At 46.1% G+C, this 24,193-nt stretch overlaps 1 protein-coding gene across 4 annotated transcripts in view; it reads left to right on the forward strand.

Moving 5' to 3' along the window:
• The window catches only part of Sort1 (sortilin 1), a 72,948-nt gene that overhangs the window by 43,877 nt on the left and 4,878 nt on the right, over positions 1-24,193 (forward strand). For 2 of the 4 annotated variants that reach the window (XM_051165475.1, XM_051165477.1), the window contains exons 8-16: positions 3,040-3,170; positions 6,221-6,365; positions 7,656-7,811; positions 10,904-11,010; positions 15,735-15,837; positions 16,537-16,705; positions 17,466-17,656; positions 19,396-19,585; positions 22,822-22,938. In XM_051165475.1, the coding sequence (XP_051021432.1) occupies positions 3,040-3,170; positions 6,221-6,365; positions 7,656-7,811; positions 10,904-11,010; positions 15,735-15,837; positions 16,537-16,705; positions 17,466-17,656; positions 19,396-19,585; positions 22,822-22,938 (1,309 nt within the window). The remainder of the gene's footprint in view (positions 1-3,039; positions 3,171-6,220; positions 6,366-7,655; positions 7,812-10,903; positions 11,011-15,734; positions 15,838-16,536; positions 16,706-17,465; positions 17,657-19,395; positions 19,586-22,821; positions 22,939-24,193) is intronic. The other 2 variants (XM_051165476.1, XM_051165478.1) reach the window with 1 other exon arrangement.

The raw sequence follows: 24,193 nt of genomic DNA on the forward strand, positions 1-24,193 counted from the left end.
GGAGAGGTCATGGTGGCTGAAGCAGTGCAGTTCTACTGTCTGACTTGTACACATCTTGGTGTGTCAGGAAGGAGAAAGCGCAGGTCAACCTATTTCTGTTAACCAGGCCACACTCTTAAAGGTTCCACACCCTCTCAGAGCAGCACCACCAGCTGGGGTCCACATATTCGAACATCTGAGTCTGTAGGGGACACTTCACATTTAGACTGTAACATTCCACCCCTGGCCACCGTTGGCACATTGTCCTTGTATAATAGAAAATACATTCAGCCCAACATCAAAAGTTACCGTTGTCTTTAATGGTCCCAACACTGCTCGGAAACCCTGTGTATATTCTGAGACCCAAGGAAGTCTTTTAACTGTGAGCACTTTAAAATCAAAACTCAAGTTGCATGTTTCCAATATAAGGGCATACATAACTTTTAAGGGAGCAATAGCAGGACAGCATGGAGAGATGGGGCAAAGGACTGCACCATCAGAGAAGCTGACTCTGGAGCCCCATGCCCATGTGTGGGCATCATGGTAGCATCATTGGAGCTTCAGTGACCTCTCAGCTCTTATTATCTGTGGTACATGTGGCCTCTTTATTGGGACAGCTCCTTTGGGGCCTCCAACCTTCCTCAGTATATGCCAACATTTCCAACATCCTGGAATCTATCACAGCTTCATGCATTGGTCCCTAAGGGTCTCCCTGCAGAGCCTCCAAACCCAGCTAACGTTGCCTGGCCTCATGGCCTCTTTTATGAGACACGTCTTGATGACCTGTCATTCTTGCACTCTGCTTACTGAAACCACCCCATGGACAACGCTGACAATCTGCAGCTATCTAGAGATGTATCTACCCTTCCCACGTGGACAACAGCTGCAGTGGCCTCTAAGAGCCTGCAGTTGGACCAGGTGGTCCTATATTTTCCCCAGGATGTCCAGGAGGCTCATGTTAATATTTTAAAAGAAAGTTTGAAAATGACTTTGTGGGCTTTGCCCTAGAGCCTTCATTGGGTGGGGTCTTCCCTCATGGTGCCTTTCATACTGTCCCAGTGAAAAGTCTTTGGCTTCACTTTTATGGCTTCACCACCAGTCTCTAACAATTACAACCACTTTGTCTCATCTGCCTTTCCTGCAGCCTTAAACTTGATCATGCTCCTTTCTTCAGCAAACTGAAATTTTTCACATCCCTTTCCACTGTTCCCTGGAGTTCTCACTGTAACCCTGACTACACACAAAGGGAGCAGTCAATAGCACAATCTAAATATTAAGCTGCCTGTCAATCTCCACCAAATAAATTAGTCCCTTAGTTTTCAGTTAAGCCTTACTCAACTTCTCAAATCATTAATTAAATTAAAAAAAAAAATTTTTTAATTTCAAATCACAGGCAGATTACAGCTAGATTCTTTACCAGAATGTAACATGAATGCTCTCTAACCCAGTTCCCAACAGAGATCTCAAGTCTGGCCTTCACATCAACATTTCTCTCAGAATTCTGGTCTCTATGAGTTCCCACTTAGAATGGCCCATTGAGTTGTGCTTGTAGCATTCTGGCACTTATCTATACCCTAGCTCCAAACTCTTGCACATTCCTTGAACTAGCCAGTTCTGAAAGTCACATGGTATGACTACCACTAAAGTGCACTCATTGATACCAATTTTTGGAACTAATTTTCTCATCACTGTCTTAGTCATAGTCACTGTTCCATTGCTGTGAAGAGACACCGTGACTATGGCAGCTCTTACAAAAGAAAGCATCTAATTGGGGCTTGCTTGCAGTTCAGAGGTTTAGTCCATTAACATCATGGCGCAAGCTTGGCGGCATGCAGGCACACATGGTGCTGAAGAAGTAACTGAGAGTTCTACATCCAAATCCACAGGCGGAATGACATCCAGCCCGGCTTGAGCTCCTGAAACCTCAAAGCCTACCCCCAAGTGACACACTTCCTTCAACAAGGCCACACCTCCTGATCCCTCTCAAGTAGTGCCACTCCCTGATGACTAAGCATTCAAATATATGAGCCTACAGGGGCTTTCTTAAACCACCACTTTGACAAAACAGTGACAAGAGCAAGTTAGGGAAAAGGTCACTTTGGCTCACAGTATAGAGGGCACAGTCAGTCATAGCGAGGAAGACATGATGGCTGAAACAGCTCTTTCCCTGGCAGTGGGAGTTTGCAGCATGACGTGGGTAAGGAAGGCTTACTCTCCTTTACAGTTTCTAGGGTAGAGTCCACGCAGTCAGGAGAACATAGCAACTGGAACAGCCCTGCATCACAGCCACTGTTTGTTGATATCTTAGGAGACCAGGAAGCAGCTTGTACCAGGATCAGAAGTGAATTCCACCTTCAAGTCCTGCCATCTGTGACCCACAGTCCCAAAGATTCCACAACTCCCCAAACAGCACCAGGCGTTTAAACACACGAGCCTGTGGGGGACATTTCATATCTAAACCATAACAGCCACATAGATAAAACAAACACTAGGCTATAAACAATAGGAAACTGACATCGCACAGTGATTCCTCCAAAAGATGGATTGTTTTCATGTTGGCCGAACTGTTGTCCTCCCAGTCCGTGCTACAGTTTCCAAGCAGAAAGCAAAATCCTTCCTTTATTCATGCAACAAATATCTGAGTTCTTGCTGTAGGCTAAACACTAGTCTAAGGACAGAACACGACAGCCAGGGTGTGCTTTCATGGAGCAATAATGTAGGAGCATTAGAGGATAAGCAAGAAAATAAGATCATTTAAAACAGAATACAATCATTTTAAAGTGTGCCACCAAGAGAGTATGAACAAATTGCCACTGTGTTATACAACACTGTATTTGAGTCATGAAAACTCAGAAAACCTCACATAAATAAAATCCAAGCACAAATTCTCTGTATATGATGCCCTGCCACATCGATGCTGTCACTTGATCACACACACTGGATTTAAAATACCTTTTTTTGTTTTTGTTTTTGTATTATAATAAGAGCAGTTCCAGAGCAGCTGTGTGAACAAGACTCACCAGGAAGTGCAATTTTAATCGATATTTTGTCTTGTTTAAGAAGCTGATCTTGGTGCCCTGGAGTTGTGGAGAACTTCCGACTTGGGGAAAACCTTCAAAACCATTGGTGTGAAAATCTACTCATTTGGTCTTGGGGGCCGTTTTCTTTTTGCCTCTGTGATGGCTGATAAGGTGAGGAGTCTGATGCCCCTGCTGATAAACACCGTGTGGATCTCTTTCACTGTGTAGCCCTGATAGCATTTCTTGTCCTCCTGCAGATTGTTTTAAATGTTTACCTTTATTTATTTGCTCTGTCTGTGGATGACATGTGTGTTGGGCGTGCACACACACACACACACACCGTGTGGAGGTCAGAGGGCAGTTTTCAGGAGCCCATATTCTTTCCATACACTGCAGAGATCCAAGGAATCAAGCCTGTGTTATCAAGCTTGGTGGCAGTCACTTTCATCCACTAAGCCGTCTTGCCAGCCTTATGATTTTAAATATCATAGTCAAAGCTTGGGAGAGATCCTGTCTACAGAGGCTGACTGGCTCTTAGGAGCCACTGTGGGCTTGGTCTTTCTCTCACTCTTAGTGTCACTTTTGGGCATGTAGGCCCAGTGTAGGCTTTACCAGACATGAATATCTGGAAGGAAAAAAAAGTTACACATTTACACATTATCATTTATCATAATAAGATATATAGTACTAGTTGAGTGTCCATTACATACTGGGTATGAGTCTAGATGCCATAAGATAGCAGTGAATATAGAGACTCATACCCTGCTCTCTGGGCTTGCATTCATGTGGGGAAGACCGTGCTAAGCAGCATCTTTAGTCAGTGGTCTACAGCTGTAAAGAGACACCTTTATAGGCAACCTTTATAAAGCTGGGGCTGCCTTACAGTTCAGAAGTTTAATCCATTATCATCATAGTGGGAAGCTTGGCAGCACACAGGTATGCTGAAGAAGGAGCCAAGAGTCCCACATCTGGATTGGTAGGCAGTGGGAGAGAGAGAGAGAGAGAGACAGACAGACAGACAGACAGACAGACATAGACACAGAGACACAGAGAAAGACAGAGACAGAGAGACACCTGGCCTGGCCTGAGCTTCTGAAAAACCTCAAAGCCCGCCCCTAAAGCTCCATGGAGGGAGGGGAGCACCAGGAACTGTCAGCACTACTCCGGCCCTGTGCTTGTGTGAGATCTAGGTGACCTAGGTGACCTGAGGAGGCACAGCTGTGTGACCATCTGGGACAAAAGCAATTGTGGAGTCAGCAAGGACAGAGACAAACATGCAGGCCGCCTGAGGACAAGGAGAGTGGCAGTGTGGCTAGAGCACTGGAGGGGGGCCCTGGAATGGAGCAGGAGGCTGAAACAGCTGGGCTGTGTTAGGATCCAGCCCCCACCGTAGCAGAAAGGGTGTGCCTGAGAGAAGGCTGTCAAGTGTCCAAGGGCCAAAGGAGATGGGAGATGGAGCCAGTGCTGGTGGCGCATGCCTTTAATCCCAGCACTCCGCAGGCAGAGGCAGACGGATGTCTGTGAGTTCGAGGCCAGCCTGGTCTACAAAGCGAGTCCAGGACAGCCAAGGCTACACAGAGTTTTTTTTTTTTTTTTTTTGTCTTAAAAAAAAGCAAACAAAAAAGTGGGTGACGGGAGAACTGGTGAGGTTGTTATGTGTGTGTTTGGATATATTGCCAATTGGGCGAGTTAGTGCCTTAGATGTCCCTTGTGAGATGAAAAAAAGTGAGACCACAGGAAACTTTCAAGTCATCCAGCCTCAGTGGCGCACACCTGTAATTCCAGCACTCAGGAGGAAAGGCTGGCAGATTTCTGTGACGTCAAGGCCAGCTTGGTTTACAAATCAAGTCCAGGACAACCAGGGCTACACAGAGAAACCCTGTCTCAAAAACAAAACAAAACAAAAAACCAGAACAAAACAAAACAAGAAAAAACAGAAGAAACTTTCAAGTCTTTGGCGGCAAGCAGCTGGATAAATGGCGGTGCTGTTTTCCGCCATAGTAAAGGGTATAGGAGGAACAGATTTGTGGGAGAAAAACCAAGAATTCAATATGTTGGATATGAAATGCCTATTGTCTAAGAGGAAATGTCAAGTCGGTGTTCATATATATGAATCTCTCAAAATTACATGGTATTTAGAGCCACGTGACTGGATGCGTTCTTCTGAAGAATGAGCAGGCAGAGGAGAGATGGGAGGCTTGCGCGAGCCCAGAGACAGCTCGCCACTGAAGGCTGCAAGGAAGAGAAGAATCTAGCTGCAAAGCCTGGGTGGGAGGAAGGGGTGAGGTAGGGGGGTCAGGACACCATGCTGCTACAGAATCAAGTGAAGAACGTGTTTCCAGACGTAGTGGTGGTCAGTCTGGCAAGCTCAAGTGAGATGTTGAGGTATTTGAACTCTGAGAATTACCTGTTGGGCTGGAAAGTGGGTTGTTGGTGCCCTTGATAGAATCAATCTCACTGGAGTAGTTGAAAGAGGGAACTGGGGAAGGAGGAAAATGGAACAGCCACTACCACTGGGCTACCCCTGCTGACCTATAGTACATGTTTTAAACAAATTATCAGACCATGATTTACTTGCCTTCTCAGCAGACCCCTTTACCAGCCAAATGCTTGCTGACCAATATCCTTGTAGGAATTTTGGACTCTTTGGTCTTTTTCTAGCCCATGCAAGGTTTCCTTCATTATGGCTATGGAGAGAATTCCTTAGAAGCATTTCTCTCTTGACTCTCCTGCAGTCTCCCAACATGAATTTCATCTTCATCTTTTAGATCATCAGTTGTCTAATTCTTTGGATTAATTATCTAAAGCCAGGACTATATCTCAAAGATACGGGACATTTAAGTGGTGATCATCATTTTGAGAATTTCAAGCAAGTATGTGCAAACAGTACGCAGCCAGCCTAGTGATAGCTCAGTGAGTCACATCCTCAGCCTAGTGATGGCTCAGTCACATCCTCAGCTTTGTTGAAGGAGAGAAGATGGCAGCCATTGGGAGGGCCACAGCAGAATGAAGGAGGCAGAGAAAGGCAAGATAGACTGTACTGCTTCATTGGGCAGAGGGGAGTAGGAGTTGCTTTGAGAATTGGTGCTGGACCTTTTGTTGCAATTGTATCCACTGAGGAAATGATTAATATAACTACTTTTAAAATGTTTCTATTCATGTTCCTTGACATGACACCTTGCAGAAGATTAAATGTGCAGACATTGGTATATTTATTCTAGGATACAACAAGAAGGATCCATGTGTCAACAGACCAAGGGGACACATGGAGCATGGCACAGCTTCCTTCTGTGGGACAGGAACAGTTCTACTCTATTCTAGCAGCCAATGACGACATGGTCTTCATGCATGTCGATGAGCCTGGAGGTAAGAGCCATCGAGCAGCCCATTCTTGAGTGGGTAAGGGTTCACGCTTTGGGCTTTGCTCAGAAAAGCTTTCCTTTCTATATGTCAACTTTTCCTCTTACCCCAAGAAGTTTATTGCTGTCCTAGAGCTAGTGTGCTGCACCTTTAAAAGGCTACTTGTTCTGGTGCCCACGGGAGTCTGTGGGGGTGGCTGAGCAGTTTGGAACAGAGCAGCTGTGGGTCACCTGCTCAGTGGGACTGAGTTACAAGCTGTGACCAGGTAAGTACAGGAAATATTCAGGGACTATTTTTGGTTTGTTTGATATTTTATTGAGACAGGGATGGCCTCCTTCTGTAGACCAGACAGTTTTAAACTCACAACGCTCCTTCCTTAACCTCCTGAATGCTGCTATTACAAGTATGCAATGCTTTGCCCAGTTTAGAATCTCATAGCCATTTGATAAAGCAATTTTATGTCTTTTGAACATAATGATAGAAAGTTATGCTGGGCATGGTGGCGCATGCCTTTAATTCCAGCACCCAGGAGGCAGAGGCAGATGGATTGCTGTGAGTTTGAGGCCAGCCTGATCTACAAAGTGAGTCCAGGACAGCCTAGGCTACACAGAGAAACTCTGTTTCAAAAAACAAACAAACAAAAAACAAAAACAACAAGTGGGCGTGGTGGCGCACGCCTTTAATCCCAGCACTCGAGAGGCAGAGGCAGGCGGATTGCTGTGAGTTCGAGGTCAGCCTGGTCTACAAAGTGAGTCCAGGATGGCCAAGGCTACACAGAGAAACCCTGTCTCGAAAAACCAAAAACAAAAAAAAACAAAAACAAAAACAAAAACAACAACCCAGGAAGTTAGGGCTGACATTTTGTCTCTTTCCTAATTTACTTTTCTAGTGATAATTTTTTTATATAAAACCATCAGTCTGTGATATATTAGAATTTTTTTCAAAAGAGCCTTCAACAAAGACAGTTTGAGAAGCATTCTAAAGTGCAAAGATTTGGGAGTGTATCAATGTGAATCTAAAGAGCATGGGCGTGCCAGCAAAATACCCTTGGGAAGAGCTTTTCAGATTATGTCAGGCAGCAAATGCATGGCTCCTGTGTTCCAGCCTCTAAGTAGAATTAAAGACAAACTTGAAGGTTTTGAATATGAAACTGTGCCTAACACCCAGGTCTGGGTCTCACTGTGAAGGCGATTAACGGGTGTGTGGGGCCAGGCATTCATGTCTAGACAGTTGTTTTGCTTTGTTTCTCTGTTTTCTCCCAAGACTCAGTGTTTTTTGCTTGTTTGCTCATGTCAGATACCGGCTTTGGCACAATCTTCACCTCTGACGATCGAGGCATTGTCTACTCCAAGTCCCTGGACCGACATCTCTACACTACCACAGGTGGCGAGACCGACTTCACCAACGTGACCTCGCTCCGTGGAGTCTACATAACCAGCATGCTCTCGGAAGGTGAGGCTCAGGGCGACTCTGCCTCCTTCAGCTGGATGGGCTAGAGTCTGAGGTCCTGCGGAACCTGGTGGTCCTTTCCCCCAATTACGTGTTTGCCAAGCCAACAAGCCACACTGACATTGTGGCTTTGTTGTGTAAAGAAAGAGTGCTAGTAGAAGTAGGACAGAGCAGAGCAACAGCGGTGGGAAGAGAGGGGCCCATATCGTAACATATGAGTCTTCTGTGTTTGGAGGTTTAGGCCTAGAGCTATGAACCTGAACTTGAAGCAGTCTGTTTTCATGTAGGGACTATATGTTCTACTGTAGGGCTCCCCTTCACTCAGGCTCTAGGCAAGGAAACATGTTGCTTCCAAGGACAGAGACCCTTAAAGCTTCTCTCTGTGTTTACATTTTGGTAGGAGGTTAAGGGCTGTTTTTCTCCCATAAGTAACTTGCCATGGCTTAAGAGGTCCTCAGTAACACTGGCTCCTCTTTCCCTCCTTGACCTCACCTCCGTCTCTTTTCTCTTTCATTTGCTCTGTGGCACTCACACTTTCCCTCTGCCAGTCTTCAAATGTACCAGGCACACACATCATCCATCACAGATCTGCCAAGCAGCTCCATTTCCTCCGATGTCCAGTCTTTGCCCCCGTGTTACCCTACTGAGTGAGACTTGTCTAGATTAGCTTATTTTAAACCCAGACCTGCTTCCTTGCACACATTTCCAACCCACGTTAAGTGTCCAGAGAGCTTTCCCCAGCACTAGGTTTGAGCAACTCACTTATGCATTCTGGGTAATGCCACTTAGTCACTGTTCCTAATGTTTGTTTCTTCCTAATGGAATATACGTTTCATAAACATTTGCTGCTGGTGGTGATGGTGATGTGTGTGGGCGTGTGCATTGCAGTGTGCCTGGGTGGAGACCAGAGGACTCCTTTCAGGAGTTGGCCTCTCCTTCCACTGTAGCTTCTGAGATCAAACCCAGCTTCTCAGGCATGGGCAGCAGGTGCTTTTTCCTAATAAGTCACCTCACCAGTCCCTCACAAGGATTCCTATCTGTGTTGTTCACTGATATATTTAATTCCCAGAAGCCTACAGTAGTTTTTACATCCTGGCTATCCAGTTTCTCTTTGTTAAATAAGTGAATTTTCCTTTATCTGCCTTCTTGGTTGATGTTCTTTAAAACTGCAGAGCATATTATCTCTGTACTTAAACCTACAGCAGTTTGTCATTAGGAATAGACTATAGGAAGGAGACATTGGAATTAAAAAAAAAAAGAGAGGGCCGGGAAGATGGCTCAGCAAGTGCTTGCTGCTAAGCCTGATGACCTAGGTTTGACTCCTAGGATCTACATGATAGGTTCCCAAAAGTTGTCCTCCAACCACATGCACTCTGTGGCACATACACACACACACACAAGTAATTAAATAAATGACATTTCATTTTTTTCTTAAAGAGAAAGAACATCAGAGGATAATGTACTAGCTAGTTTTATGTCAATTTGATACAAGTTGACGTCATCTGAGAAGAGGGAGCTTCGATTAATTAATGATTGATGAGGGAGGGCCTAGCCCATGGTGAATGGTGCCACCCCTAGGAACATGGTCCTGGGCTTGATAAGAAAGGAGACTGAGTAAGCCATGGGGAACAAGCAGCACCCCTCCATGGCCTCTGCATCAGCTCCTGCCTCCAGGTTCCTGCCCTGTTTGAGTTCCTCCTGCCCTGGCTTCCTTCAGTGATGGACTCCAATGTGGTAGTCCTTTGCTCACCAACTTGCTTTTGGTTGTGGCGTCTCATCACAGATGGTGAGGGGAAAAAAACCCTAGTTAGAAATTATTAATCCATGCGTAGACATAAATAATCTTGAGAATCCCTAAAGTAAGTTTGGTGTCATATATTTGAGTAAATATTAGGATTCCTGCCTTTGGTAGATTTTCCTCCAAGGCATCAAACAATGAAGGAGAGTGAACCTTAGCCTTTTCATACTCATCAGGAGTTGTGTTGGCTTTTATTTACTAAAATAGAATTAAGAATTCCTGAGACAGTCATTTTATAAAGAGCAACAACAAAAAATTCTCTTTGTAGCCCTGGCTTGACTATCCTGGAACTCACTTTGTAGACCAGGCTAGCCTTGAACTCACAGAGATCTGCCTGCCTCTGCCTTCTGAGTGCTGGGACTAAATAAAGGCATGTGTCACTACCTCCTGGCTGCAAAAGTTCACTTTAGCTCACAGTTTTAGAGGTTTCCGCCTGTGGCCAGTTATCCCCACTGTGTTTGCTTCTGTGGCACACCTCATGGTAGAAGTACAGAGCAGATAAGACGCGTCACCTCAGACATAGGAAGAGAAAGGGACCAAGGCCCTGATGTCCCTTCAAGGACACAGCCCTGTTGACCTAACTTCTCTCACCGGCTCCAAGTCTGGCAACCAAACCCTGAATCCCTGGCAGTAGTGAGGAGGAAGGAATTGAAACTACAGCACAAAAGAGAGCTTCGGGGTTTTTCAGTACTAGAAGTTCCCAATGGTTTCTGGAGTTAGCTGGGGCGTCCTGTTTGAGTGGTACCCCTTCTTCAGGCCTGTTGTTTGCCGGTGCTGAGCCAATGTGTAAGGTGGTAAGAGCGTGTGGGCTCCAGCGTCAAAGTGGAGTGGGAGGGGGTGGGAAAAGGGAGGAGGTATGAAGGGAAATGTGCTGATCATAGAATATATATAGTTTTGTTGGTTTTTTGAGACAGGGTTTCTCTGTGTAGCCTTGGCCATCCTAGACTCATTTTGTAGACCAGGCTAGCCTCGAACTCACAGCGATCCACCTGTCTCTGCCTCCCGAGTGCTGGGATTAAAGGCGTGTGCCACCACGCCCAGCTCATAGAACATATATTTATGTGAAAAAATAGATAGTAGATACATACATACATACATAATACTACATACATACATATATACATAAATACTACATACATGAATACATACACACATACATAGATGGTAGTTTTTTTTAAAAGATGCTGTTCTCAGGAGACAGTTTAGTTATGGCGGGCTGATCGAGACCTCCAGTGGGTTGGGCTTGCGCAACTCTTTCTCCAGTGCACTGGGCTTACATCACTCTTTCCCTGTTCAGATAACTCTATTCAGAGCATGATCACTTTTGACCAGGGAGGACGGTGGGAGCATCTGCGGAAGCCGGAGAACAGCAAGTGTGACGCTACTGCGAAGCACAAGAATGAGGTTTGTTGGCGCTGCCCGTCGTCGTCTGTGTCTACAGAAAAGCAGCCAGTCTGCCCTGCGCTGGGCAGTGCAGATCTTTTACATAATGAAACCTCGCTCCCTGTCGGGGCGCACAGGTGAAGGTGGAAGGCTTGAAAATAAAAATAAAGAACTCAGAATTTGTGAAGTAGAATGTATAAGGAGAAAAGAGAAACAAGATGGAGTACCATTTGCTTTATTAAATTTTTGGCTTTTTAAGGCAGGGTTTCTCTGTGTATCAATGGCTGTCCATTGGCCTTGAACTCACAGAGATCCACCTGACTCTGCCTCCTGAGTGCTAGATTAAAGGTGTGTGCCACCACTGCCCAGCATTTGTTAAATCTCCTGAGTGAAGACAGAATGGACAGGTTTGCTGGCTGTTAGCTGGGGGTTGGCACAGTGCGGATAAGACCTTTAGAAGTCCTCTGGGAGCCAGAGAACAGCCATGTTTACAGCATGGTATAGGTGTGTGTCGGCACTGCCTGGAAGAAGACCTGCTCCACACTGGGCCACTCTCTGCCTCTAGCCTGGAGGGTTTGGTGAGACTCTCACATGGCATGAGTTAGAGGGCACCTCCACCTCACGCGCTCTTTGTAGCCGTGCTTACTGCGTCTGCCTCTATCTTCTGCACACTTTTCCTGTCCCTCTGCCGTGGGCCTGCCCTGCCCTGCCCTGCCCTGCCCTGATCACCTCACCATTTCTCAAGGCAGGAGTGCTGGCTTCTTCTTCCCTTGACATCTCTGGTTCCTCTGCCTCTCCCTTAGCAACCTTCTCTTGGCTCTGCTTTGCCGGAGCAAAGGCTGTACCTCTGGTGAGTGAAGGCTGTGTCCTATCTGGCTCTCTCCACCCTTTCCTCACCGACACACCCTTGCTGTCACTCCTTGTTGTCCCCCCACACACACCCTGCATGCTCATCCTCTGTGGCCCCTCAGTGTCCTTGCACAAGTCTTATCTGTCTCCCCAAAGCCTGGTCAGCTGTCATCTGTGTTAGTCCTAGCCCTCCTTAGTGCCCCTCCAGTTAGAATCATCCCTTCTTCATTCCACTAATAGCTGGCTTTGCCTTTTAGCAAAATACACAAGCATTATGTTTACTATTGTGACCATTTGAGGGTCTTTTTGGTTGGTTGGTTGTTTTGAAACAGGATCTCATATACAGCTCTGGCTGGCCCTGTGTAGACCAGGCTGATCTTGAGCTCAGAGATACCCATATCTAAGGGGTCTTCCTTCCAAATGCTGGCATTACACACCTGGCTCATTTGAGTGACTTAGAGGACACTAGCTGTTAAACTGCTTTCACACATTCACCTACATTCTGACATTTGGTTTTCTCACCTAAGCTTTACTGAGGTATAATTGATAAATTAAAATGGCATATACTTATAATGTACAGTATGACATTTTGCTGTGTGTACATTGTAAAATGCATGATCACAGTCAAGCTAATTAATGCACACGTTCATTAACTCAGTTATCTTATTATTGTGTTGATGAGAACATTAGGTCTATCCTCCTAGCAGATTTAAGTATGTTACACAGTGTACAGGATGCTCTCAGCGATGCTCACTAGCTCTCCAGAACTTACTTGTCCAATGCAACTGAAACTTTAGAACCTTTGGCCAACATCATCTCTCCTCCTCTTGCCTCCAGATCCCTGGCAGCTATTACTCTGTGCTTTTTAGTGTTTTTTAGATTCCACATTTAAGTGACATCAAGTGGTATTTGTATTTTGTGCCTGGCTTATTTTATTTAGCATGTAGTCTCCTGTGGTTTCAAACAGCAGGCTCTCCTCTGTCAAGAATGACTAACATCCCCCTGTCCATTCGTTCATCAAAAGATACATACATTGGGGGCTAGAGAGATGGCTCAGCAGGTAAGAGCACCAGCTGCTCTTCCAGGGGACCTAGGTCCAATTCCTAGCACCCACGTACAGCAGCTCAAAGCTGTCTGTAACTCAAGCTCCAGGGGACCCAACACCGTCACACATACATACATGCAGGCAACACACCAAAATAAACATAGATACTTTTAAAACGATACATAGGTTCTATATCTTGAATTGAACAACAGTGGGTGTAGACTGTAGATATCTCCTTGAGATTCTAACCTTCATCTCTCTTAGCTATAGACCAATAAATACACTTGCTGGCAGTTCTGTCGTTAACTTTTAGGGGAAACACCACAATGTTTTCTGTGGTGCTGCTTCAGTTACATTTCCCCAAGAGAATACAGGGTTGCCCTTTTCCTGCAACTTCCACCAGTACTTTTGTATTTTTGAAGTTGTAGTGTGAGGTGACGATGCATTGTGGCTTTTATGTACATTTCCCTGACAATAGGGATGCTGAGCACTTCAAATACGTCTTGGCTATTTGCCGTCTTTGAAGAATGGCTGCATTGCCCATTTTTAAGTTAGATGCTTATTTCTTGTGTCATATGTAGTCTGCAGGTACTATCTGTTCTGTAGACAGTCAATTCACCCTTATGCTGTGTGCAGTCTGCAGGTAACTGTTCTGTAGACAGTCATATCACCCTTGCACCATGTGCAGCCTGCAGGTGTCTGTTCTGTAGACAGTCGTATCACCCTTGTACCGTGTGCAGCCTGCAGGTGTCTGTTCTGTAGACAGTCGTATCACCCTTGTACCGTGTGCAGCCTGCAGGTGTCTGTTCTGTAGACAGTCGTATCACCCTTGTACCGTGTGCAGCCTGCAGGTGTCTGTTCTGTAGACAGTCGTATCACCCTTGTACCGTGTGCAGCCTGCAGGTGTCTGTTCTGTAGACAGTCGTATCACCCTTGCACCACGTGTAGTCTGCAGGTAACTGTTGGCTGTTGTTTCTTCTGTGAAAGCACTTTAGTTTAATGTGATTCCACTTGTACATGTTTGGTTTTTGTTGTGTGTGTTCTTAGGGTCATATCCAGGGTTATTGCCTACACTATGTCAAGAAGCTTTCTCCCATGTTTTCTGACAGTATTTGACTTTCTAGTCTTACATTCAAGTCTAAGTTAGGGTGAATTTTTGTAAACAACATGAAGTCAGAATTCAGATCCTTGTTTTGCATGTAGACATCTAGGTTCTCCAGCAGCATTTCTTGGAGTTGTCATTTTCTCACGTGCTCTCGATACCTTTGTCAAATATTAATTGGCCATACATGCATGGATTTCTGTCTGTTCCATTGGCCTGTATGTTTGCTCTTATGGCAACATAACGATGTTTGGGTGACTGTAGCTTCGCTGCACGCTACAGATAGCGAGACCTGCTTCCTCCTTGTTCCTTTTTATTCACTTGTTTTTATTCACTTGTTTTTATTCACTTTTTTATTTTATTGTTTTTATTCACTTGTTCCTTTTTATTTCACAGTCTCTGAGGGTTCCATATAAATTTTAGGATTTTCTCACCATTTCCTGGGAAAATGCCATCAAAAATTTTTGTCTTTTATTCCCCCCATTTTGTTTTGATTTTTTTGAGACAGGGCCTTGCTCCTCTAGCCTAGTCTCACTTTAAACTTCCAGCTTTGCATCCCCAGCCCATCACAGCAGCAGGTGAAGTCTGTAGCTCACTTTGGGGAGTGTAGACACTCTTGTAGTCTTAGAGTTCCTTCCTGCCTGTTCGCGTCTGCGTCTTCTTTCACAGTGATTTGTAGTTCCTACCACACAAATCATTCACTTCCTTGACCAAACCTATTCTTAGCTAAGTAATTCATTTTTAAAAGTTGTTTTCAGATACATAAATCAAAAAAAGTTAGATTTTTTACAAAACATGTATTTTAACATATGTAAACATTGTATAATGTTCAAATCAAGATTAATATCTCTTTCTCAAACATCATCCATTCTGTATGGGGTAAATATCTGAAATCCTTTTTTCTAGGTTTTGAGAAACTATTATTGTCATTGTTCTATCCAGGACTTCCACCACAGTAATGAACAAAAGTAGAGACAAAGCACCTTTGTCTTATTTCTAATCATATAGGAAATGCATTCAGTGTTAAGATAAGGATTAGGGATGTGTCTCAGTTGTAGAGAACTTGCCTAATATGTGTAAAACTGTTGGTTCAATATGTGGACCGACAGTATTTACAGTAGCCAAGGAAGTGGAAGCAACTCCATCAATAGTTGAATGGGTTAAGAAAATATAGTGTACACTTCTCCACCCCCACCCAAAATGGAGTATTACTTAGCCTTATAAAGGAAGGGAATTCTGACAAATGCTATAATATAGGTCAACCCTGAGGATACTGTTGTAAGTGAAATGAGCCCATTACAGAATGATGACTTTTTCTTTTTTTTTTTTTTAATTAAACATTTTTTTTTATTTTTTACACATACATTTATATTATCAAAATGATGGTTTTTATAATTCTCTGTGATTTCATTTCTAAGAGGGACCCTAGAGTAGTCAGAGCTAGAGAGACAGAGTAGAATAGTGGCTTCTCGGGCTATAAGGAGACAGAAGCAGAGACTTGTTGCTTTAAAAGTGCTGGTTTTGGTTTTACAAGATGAGAAGAGGTGGCTAAGTGAGAATATGCTCAATGCTATGCTTAAAAAGCCACATAGGACATTTTACGAAATGAATTTTACCACAGTCTTTTCTTTTTTAAACGTCATCCCACTGAGGTTTGAGTTAAATTCAAAGTTTTATTGGGAGGCTCTGTGAAATGAGTAAAGACGTCATGCCTTGGGTTTTAATCTGGGCTTTGGTTTCTTTTCACAGTGCAGCCTTCATATTCATGCTTCTTACAGCATCTCCCAGAAGCTAAATGTCCCGATGGTCCCGCTGTCAGAGCCCAATGCCGTGGGCATAGTCATCGCTCATGGTAAGGAGCCCCACCTCTCACCATTGTGGACAGAGGCTACCTAGAATCACAGGGAGACCGCACCGCCCTTGAGCACCTCCCCTGCAAAGCCACTGTAGGTGGCTTTTGTGTTTTGTTCCAGTTACCTTTCTGTTGCTGTGATAACCCACTGTGACCAAATGCAGCTTAAGGAGGACAGGATTTATTTCATCTTATACTTCAGATCACACAGTTCATCGCTAAGGGAAGTCAGGGCAGGGACCATGGAGGAGCCTGTTTGTTGGTTTTTTTCCCTGGCTCCCTCTCAGCTAACTTTCTTATACAACTCAAGACTACCTTCCCAGAGGACTGATCCCGCCCACAGTGGGCTGGGCCCTCCCTTATCAATCATTAATCAAGACAATTTCTCACAATTGTGGGTGTAGGCCAATCTGACCTGGGCAGTCGCTCAACTTGAGATTCCCTGAGACAATGCTAGGCTGTGTCACATGTGCAGCCGAAGATTACTAGAACATGGTCCTTGGACAGAATTTCCTGTAGCATACAAAGCTTTGGGTTTTTAATAGACTCTCATTGGTAAGAACACCACCCAAGATTCGATAGCCTTCGTTTTACAGCAACAGGCCTAATGAAAAATACAGTACACTCGCAAGTTTTCTTTTGTCTGTAAGTCCTCTCTGCTGTGTTGCTAATGCGTGCTAATGGTCAATTACTTTGCAGGTAGTGTGGGCGATGCCATCTCGGTGATGGTCCCAGATGTGTACATCTCAGACGATGGGGGCTACTCCTGGGCAAAGATGCTGGAAGGACCCCACTATTACACCATCCTGGACTCGGGAGGCATCATTGTGGCCGTTGAGCACGGCAGCCGGCCTATCAATGTGATTAAGTATGCATGCTCTCACTCCCCGCACATTGTCTGCAGAGAGGGCAGTGATGGGGAAGCTCTTGGGCTTACTGCAGAGAGAGCCGTGGACCCTGATTTGCATTATTAGATTCTGCAGACTCTGGAAAGGCTCTCACAGGGAGCCAGATTAGATGCCCCTGCTTCTCCCTCTGACTGCTCCCAGCTATGTATTTTATCATTTTTTAAAACTAATTTTTGGGGGGCCAGCAAGATGACTAAGCAGATAAAGGTGTTTGCTGTCAAGCCTGATGGTCAGAACTCAATACCCAGGATGCACAAGGCGGAGGGAAAAACAGTCCCTCCCACTCCGGCTAGCTGTCCTCTTGCCCTACACACACACACACTGCTAAATGAAAAATATTGATCTTCTTTCTCCAACCCTGAAAACTGTAGAAATACCCAAGCACTCTGAGTTAGAAATGACTTAATTACAAATGTTATAAAATAATGTGACATATTTCCATTTGATCTAAGTTTCTATTAATTTAGAAACTCGTTTTTACCTGGTTCACTACTCTCTTTTCCTTTGAAAGAGGTATTTTCTCCCATGCGTTCTATGAGTGAATCCTTTCTCATATCCTGTTTACTAGAGATTCTGGAAATTAAAGTAGTTGTCAGACTGTTAAGTCATCCTCTACTTACAAAGGTTTCCTCTGGCTGGAGATGAAACACCTAGGCTGCGTTCCTGATGCTACCAGCACATGCTGGTCCTCCGTCATGATCCCCCCAACTCTGCTTTCAGGTTCTCCACAGATGAAGGCCAGTGCTGGCAAAGCTACGTGTTCACACAGGAGGCTGTCTACTTCACCGGGCTCGCTTCGGAGCCTGGAGCCAGGTCCATGAACATCAGCATCTGGGGGTTCACGGAGTCCTTCATCAGCCGCCAGTGGGTGTCCTACACGGTGGACTTCAAAGACATCCTAGAGCGGAATTGTGAGTGTCTCCTTCAGAATTTCTCACCAGAAATCTGAAAATGCCTTTTCCCAATTGGCCCATTCAGAGGAACCTCTTTCAACTGGGATAATCAAATTCATATGCATATGAAAGGCGTCTAGAGGATGTTCTGTGTAGGCAATCCAGCAATGGGACAGAGAAGCAGTCCTGGGGCCAGCAATACAGGGGGTATCTGTGCAATTTAAGTTATTCTGTCAGCTACATTATAAAATAGGTGAAGTGCATCTTCATGGTAGAATTATCTATCCATGTCCAAAATATTATCATTTCAACATGTTAGCGATATGAAAGATTATTGAGATAGTTTGGTTTTTTTTTTTTTCCTTTTTCTTCTAAGCCAACATCCCTGGCAAATCTCTATTCAGACCTGCTACATGGGGTGGGTGGGGGATGGGAGGCACGGGGGGGGGGGGGGCGAGAGCTGCCGTTCAGGACAGTGTAGCTTTGCACTGCAGGAAGGATCTTCCGTACGTTTTACCAGCCATTCTCCTGGTCTGTAAGAATAGTACATGTATGTGTTTGTCTAAAATTATTTTGTGATATTTGGGGGGGTTGCCCTCTCTAGACAGTGCGGGGGACTGTAGAAAGTGAGCTTTGTGAGGGAAGTGTTCAAAGGGACCTCTCTTTGCTCCTGTCACTGCGAAACACTGGAGTTCCACATGGAGGTTTGGCTTGACTGTGAGTCCCAGCTGAGGCTCTAGAATGGTCACTGGGCAGGTGTGAAAGACCTCAGGAAGAAAGCATCCAGCCCATGGCGCACCCAGAGTGTCACATGCAAACCCACAAGAAGTGCCATAGTACCTTAGTGAGAAAGATGTAGACTAAAAGAAAACGCTGGAGGGAGTTGCTCTGTGTTCACATGTTCGCACCATACAATCAAGGGCTTAAAGTTTGAGTCAGGCGTTCCTCTGTTAACCCTGTGGCTCCTGTGATGCAGGCCTCTCAGCGGGGACTTGCCTTTCTCTGAGGCATTTCAGTGTGATGGAATGCCTGAGGGTCCTTGTCTGCTGACCGCCTTAAAGAATCTGGAGGGAGCTGGCTCAGCGTTTACCCAGCAGGGACACTGCATTATCTCTCAGGCTTAAAGACTATGAAAGCATCTGTTAGGCACCTGCTCCCAGCAGGCTGCCTCAGCACTTGGTCTTCAAGTCCCAAAAGATAAAAATCTAGGCAACACTCTTTAATTCCAAACTGAGTATTTCCCTAGGAGTAGATGATGTGGAACGCTAAACCAGAAGCAGATGTCAACAGTGGGTTCTAGAGAAAAGCTGGGAAGAGACCATTTTCCCTTCTGCTTGAAGCCAAGTGTGTGTGGTAACATAGAGCCCAGCCTCTTGTTCGTGACTTACACTAAACAAAGGGCCCTGAAATGGAAGCATGACCCAGGCCATCAGGGCAGACAGCAGCCTCTGGGTCTGGAAAGACCCTAGTGCTCCCTCCCTATGCAGCCTCACTTCAAAGCAAAGCTTCTCCCCACCCCCAACCCCAAGAAGGCAGGGTGGAGTGTGTCTTCCTGTGCTATGAGAAAGTGCAGCTTCTAGTAGGTTCTAGGCTACAGTGATTTCGAGTTCGCAGCTCCAAACTGAAGCAAAACATTGAATCAGACATCCCCACCTGCCTCGCCCTCCCCTTCCCTTAGCCCAACAGCTGCCTCTCTCTCCCTCTCGTGGGTGGGCTGTGTGCTGTTCGACTCCAGAACATTCTGTCTGTCCCTTCAGGCGAAGAAGAAGACTACACCACATGGCTGGCACACTCCACAGACCCTGGAGATTACAAAGATGGCTGCATTCTGGGCTACAAAGAACAGTTTCTACGGCTACGAAAGTCGTCCGTCTGTCAGAATGGTCGAGACTACATTGTGGCCAAGCAGCCGTCCGTCTGTCCCTGTTCCCTGGAGGACTTCCTCTGGTATCAGCATTCCTCAGAGCCCTCTGTCAGCCCCTGTCCCACACTTGGGGAGCTAAAAAAAAAATCCCTTCCCCCAGGTAGAACAGCTCCTGCCCGTTGTCCACAAATGTGAAGCACAGAGAAAGGGGAGCAAGCATGGCTGACATCCAACAGATCAGTTTATCATGCTAGGTAGTTGTTGGACACAGCAGTGACCAACCTTAGAGATAATGACTTGGACATGAAGGACAGAAACTTTATAAGATGACGATGGTGCGGGTGTGTAGGGCAGGTGGCAGAGCGTGCACCTAGCGTGCACGGAGCCTGAGCTCAGTCCCCAGCATCAAGTAAACTATGTGTTTTGGGTCATGCTAATAATCCTAGCACCTGGGAGGTAGAGGCACTTCAGTAATAGCCTGAGACACATGAGAGCCTGTCTCGAAAAAAAGTTTTAAGGCCAGGTGTGGTGGCACACATCTTTAATCCCAGCACTGAGAGTTCAAGACCAGCCTGGTCTACCAAGAGAGTCCAGGACAGCCAGAGCTGTTACACAGAGAAACTCTGTCTCGAAAAACCAAGAAAAATTGTAAAATAGGAAGGGTTTGAGGGAGGCTAGTCTACAAAATAAGCCAAAACCAACAGGAAAAGTGGCTCAGGGGCAGGGAGGAAATGGAGCCTGGCAGGCAGCCTCCTGGAAGATAGTAGGCTTTGCATCACGTGCAAGACTGAGGATTGAGGGTTGGTGGTTTGGGCCTGATACTGGAGGTGGCATCAGTATGTTCATAGTGCTGAGGTCTCACTGAGGTTTAGAGGCCACAAGGGTGTACCTCCTAGAGTTTGGGACCATCAGGGATGGAGAATTACTTACTTGGTCTGGTATTGGTTGCTATGAGAGGCCGGTGGCACTTAATGAGGGAATTTGGGGCAAGTAAGTGCTGCTTCACCCTGCACAGAAGAACGTGCTGCTTGTGACAGGTACAGGAAGCAAAAGCGGGTCCTAAAGCTCTTGGGCAAAGGCGGCAGATAGTGCTCTTGTCCCCCTTGTCATAGTCCCCTGAACTGCAAGTGACAGCAAAATGCAGGTCTGAAGGAATTGCAGGTCTGACCCTCATGGCTGTGGCTCCTCCCATCTTCATGTCCACAGGAAACACTCCGGTCTGCTCACCTTTGGCTGACAGTCAAGCCTGAGGTTGCTCTGAAGGGTTGTCCTGCCCTTGACATCACAGGCGGTGGCCTTTCTCCCTGGGGCAATGTTGTTTCCCAATGGTCTGAGGTCCTGCAGAGCATTTGGTTGTGAGACTGTTTCCTCATTGCCTACTGGGCCCCACACCTGGGCCTTTAGTGTCTAAGACAGACAGCACCACTTGAAAGCCTCTTTTTCCCTCACCAGAGTCTGTCTGTCTCTGTCTCTGTCTCTGTCTCTGTCTCTGTCTCTGTCTCTGTCTCTCTCTCTCTCTCTCTCTCTCTCTCTCTCTCTCTCTCTCTCTCTCTCACACTCACACTCACACACACACACACACACACACACACACACACAGAGTAAGTAGCTGAAAGGAAGGAGATCTCAGAAGGCCTTGTTGAGGTGGCATTAAGCTCAGTGTCGATGAGTGGTGGCATCTGCCTCTGTGCGCTCAGGAAGGAAGCGGGTCATAGAAGCCAGTAGACTGTTGTGGGCTTAGACACCCAGCAGCACATCAAGGAAGGCTGTGAGCAGTCAGGGTAGTCACAAAAAAGAACCACTCGAAAGACAAAGTCAGGCAGATCCCCATGAACTACAGGCTAGCCTAATCTACGTAGTGTGTCCCAGGCCTTCTAGGCTACATTTGAAAAAAGAAAAATATGGATTGGAGTGCAAGTAGAAGACAGTCTAGCTAAATTTCCCTTTCAGGTGGTGGGGAAAAAGGCACTGTTTGGACAGATGTGGAATTGATGAGGAATTGCAACAGAGGAGAAAATGATAAGTTTGATGACCAGTAAGCTTTGTGGAGCCTTAGACATACATTTCCAAGGATGCAGAGGGTGTTGAAGCCAAAATACATGACATAAAAAAATAAATGAGGAGCTAGAGATATAGTTTAGTGGTGAAATGTTTGCCTAACACATGTAAGGGTTAGTTCTACAGCACTGTGTGTGTGTAATCTAAATAGGCAAAATAAAGTAATTAAAAGTATCCTCATAAGCAATATGGCTAGAGACAGGCTATAGCTCTGAGTTAGAGCACTTGGTGAGCATAGCAAGCCCTGAGTTCAATCCCAAGAGAGAGGGAGAGATGGGAAGGCAAAGGGGGTAGGTATTTGCCCAATAGAAAAGATAAGGGGGGCATTTCCAGGACAGACACATGAGAAGACACTAACAAGTGGGGGAGATTGGCTGTCCTTTCTCATTCTCTCTGTGGCACAAGGACCCAGGATGGTTGGAAAAGCAGGACCAAAACACAGATGCTTGTATAGCATCAGCCTTGGAGGAGAGGCAGGACCTTATTTCATGGGAGGGTGGATGAGAGGTACCACACAGGGGTGGGATGATGGAAGGTGGAGGCAGGGAGTGGACCCATGGCTAGAGTGATTGCTGGGCACGTGTGAGAACATGAATTCTGGCCCTCAGCAAGGCTTGGTGGCACACATCTGCAACTTCAGTGTTAGGGGTGGGGAGATACAGGCAGATCTGGAGTTCTCTGGCCTGCCTTTCTAGTCAGTCAGTGAGAGACCCAGTCTCAAAAAATAAGAGGGAGAGCCGTAGAGGAAGACACATGACATTGACCTTTGGCCTCCATACCCACATGCATGGGTGTGGACATGTATGCACATTCGTATGTCACCTTGGCCTTGCCCATAGGATGTTCATCTTTCCTCCTCAGTAAACTGCTCTGTGGCGTCTCCTAAGGGACTGCTTTCTTCCTGGCACTTTGGTAAATCCCCAAGATCACCAACTTACAAAGGGAAAGCTGTGGCAGAAAAGCCCTGGCCAGACTCTGCCTTCCCGGGTCTGTGGCCACAAAGTGACAGGCACCCCTGGGTGCCTGCCATCCTTCCACTGGGCTGTCACCTCACTGGGGACTACACAGGGGCCTTTGGGAGTTGCTTAAGACTAGCAAGGACCTGCAAAGAGTCCATAGCATTCCCAACCCGTTCCCAGCAGCTATTTCCCCCTCAGTTGGGCCATCCTCAGTGGGAATGTCAGCCGTCCACTTGACTACCAGTCTCGTGCTGCTTGCAGGCAGGCAACTTCAAAAGTGTCCTTATTGTTGATTCTTGCAGTGACTTCGGCTACTTCCGCCCAGAAAATGCCTCAGAGTGCGTGGAGCAGCCAGAACTGAAAGGGCACGAATTAGAGTTCTGCCTGTACGGCAAGGAAGAGCACCTGACGACAAATGGGTAAGATGACCTCTCCGTGGCACAATCCTCACTCCTTGAGCCAAAGCAGCTGATCTCCACCCAGGTCTCAATGTTCATGATGGCACCAGTAGTAGACTTTCTGTGATGGACTGTTCTGTCTTCTGCCATATCCACATGGCAGCCATTGGCCTCATGGGACTGTTCACTTCAGTGCAACTGAGAAGCTGAGTTTCTCCCTTTTAATTAATCTTTTATTCAAATGGCCTCCTCGGAAGCCTCAGCAGCTCTCCCCCTGGATGGACTCCCCTCTCTGATGCCTGCTACTTGTTAATGAGCTTTCTCCAGGTCACGGTTTTGGGTGCAGTCTGACAGCGACACACAGAAATGCTAAAGCTGTGAGGCCCTGAAACTGCACAAAACACCCCCATAGACAGTGTCCTCGCCACCTCCAGCCCTGGGTCCATGGCCATCCTGCCTACCTCACAGCATTTCAGTCAACAAAACGGTGCATTTGCAAATCAGGACTTCCTGATAAGGTGGCCAAGCTTATGGAACCCTGAGAACAAGTTTTAAGCCTGATGTCCTAAGGATAGGGTTTAGCGACATTTGTGCGATAAGGAACAGGATGAAACTGGATGGGGCAGTGCATGCCTGTAACCCAGCACTTAAGCTGGGGGGTGAGAGGGGAGGGTCACCTTAAGTTCAGCCGCAGTCTGTTCCACACACTAGCTCCATGCTAGCCAGACTTGCTGTGCTAGAAAGGGAGGGAGAAGAGCCTTACGTAGGCATGAGTAACTGTGATGCACGAGAGGGTCAGTGTTGGGCACACCAGATTATCTTCGTAGTGGCTCACAGGGCAGATACAAGCTTCGAAATGCTGTTCCATAGTCTCAGTTTGGAGGGTTTGGGGTCCTTTAATGTCAGAAGGTGACCCGTTGAATTGTGGAGGATTATTCAAAAGTCACTTGCATAGCTGCTTGAGTTGTGTTTTCACCGAAAGTGGCCATGTAAATCCCAGAAAATTGGCAGGTGTGGAGGTGCATGCCTTTAATCCCAGCACTTGGGAAGCAGAGGCAGGCCGATCTCTGGGTTCAAAGCCAACCTGGTCTACCTAGTGAGTTCCTAGGACAGCCAGAGCGACGTAGTGAGAACCTGTCTCAAAAACAAAAGTCCTAGAACATGAATGCAGGCAACTGTGATTGTCATGGCCCGTGCTTCAGAAGTGCTACAGCTAAGCTGGTGAGCAGCAGCTGTGTGACCCCACAATCGGGACCTTTAAGGTCCCTTAAAGGTA

This window comes from Acomys russatus, chromosome 23 (genome assembly GCF_903995435.1).
Source record: "Acomys russatus chromosome 23, mAcoRus1.1, whole genome shotgun sequence".
Lineage (NCBI taxonomy): Eukaryota > Metazoa > Chordata > Mammalia > Rodentia > Muridae > Acomys > Acomys russatus.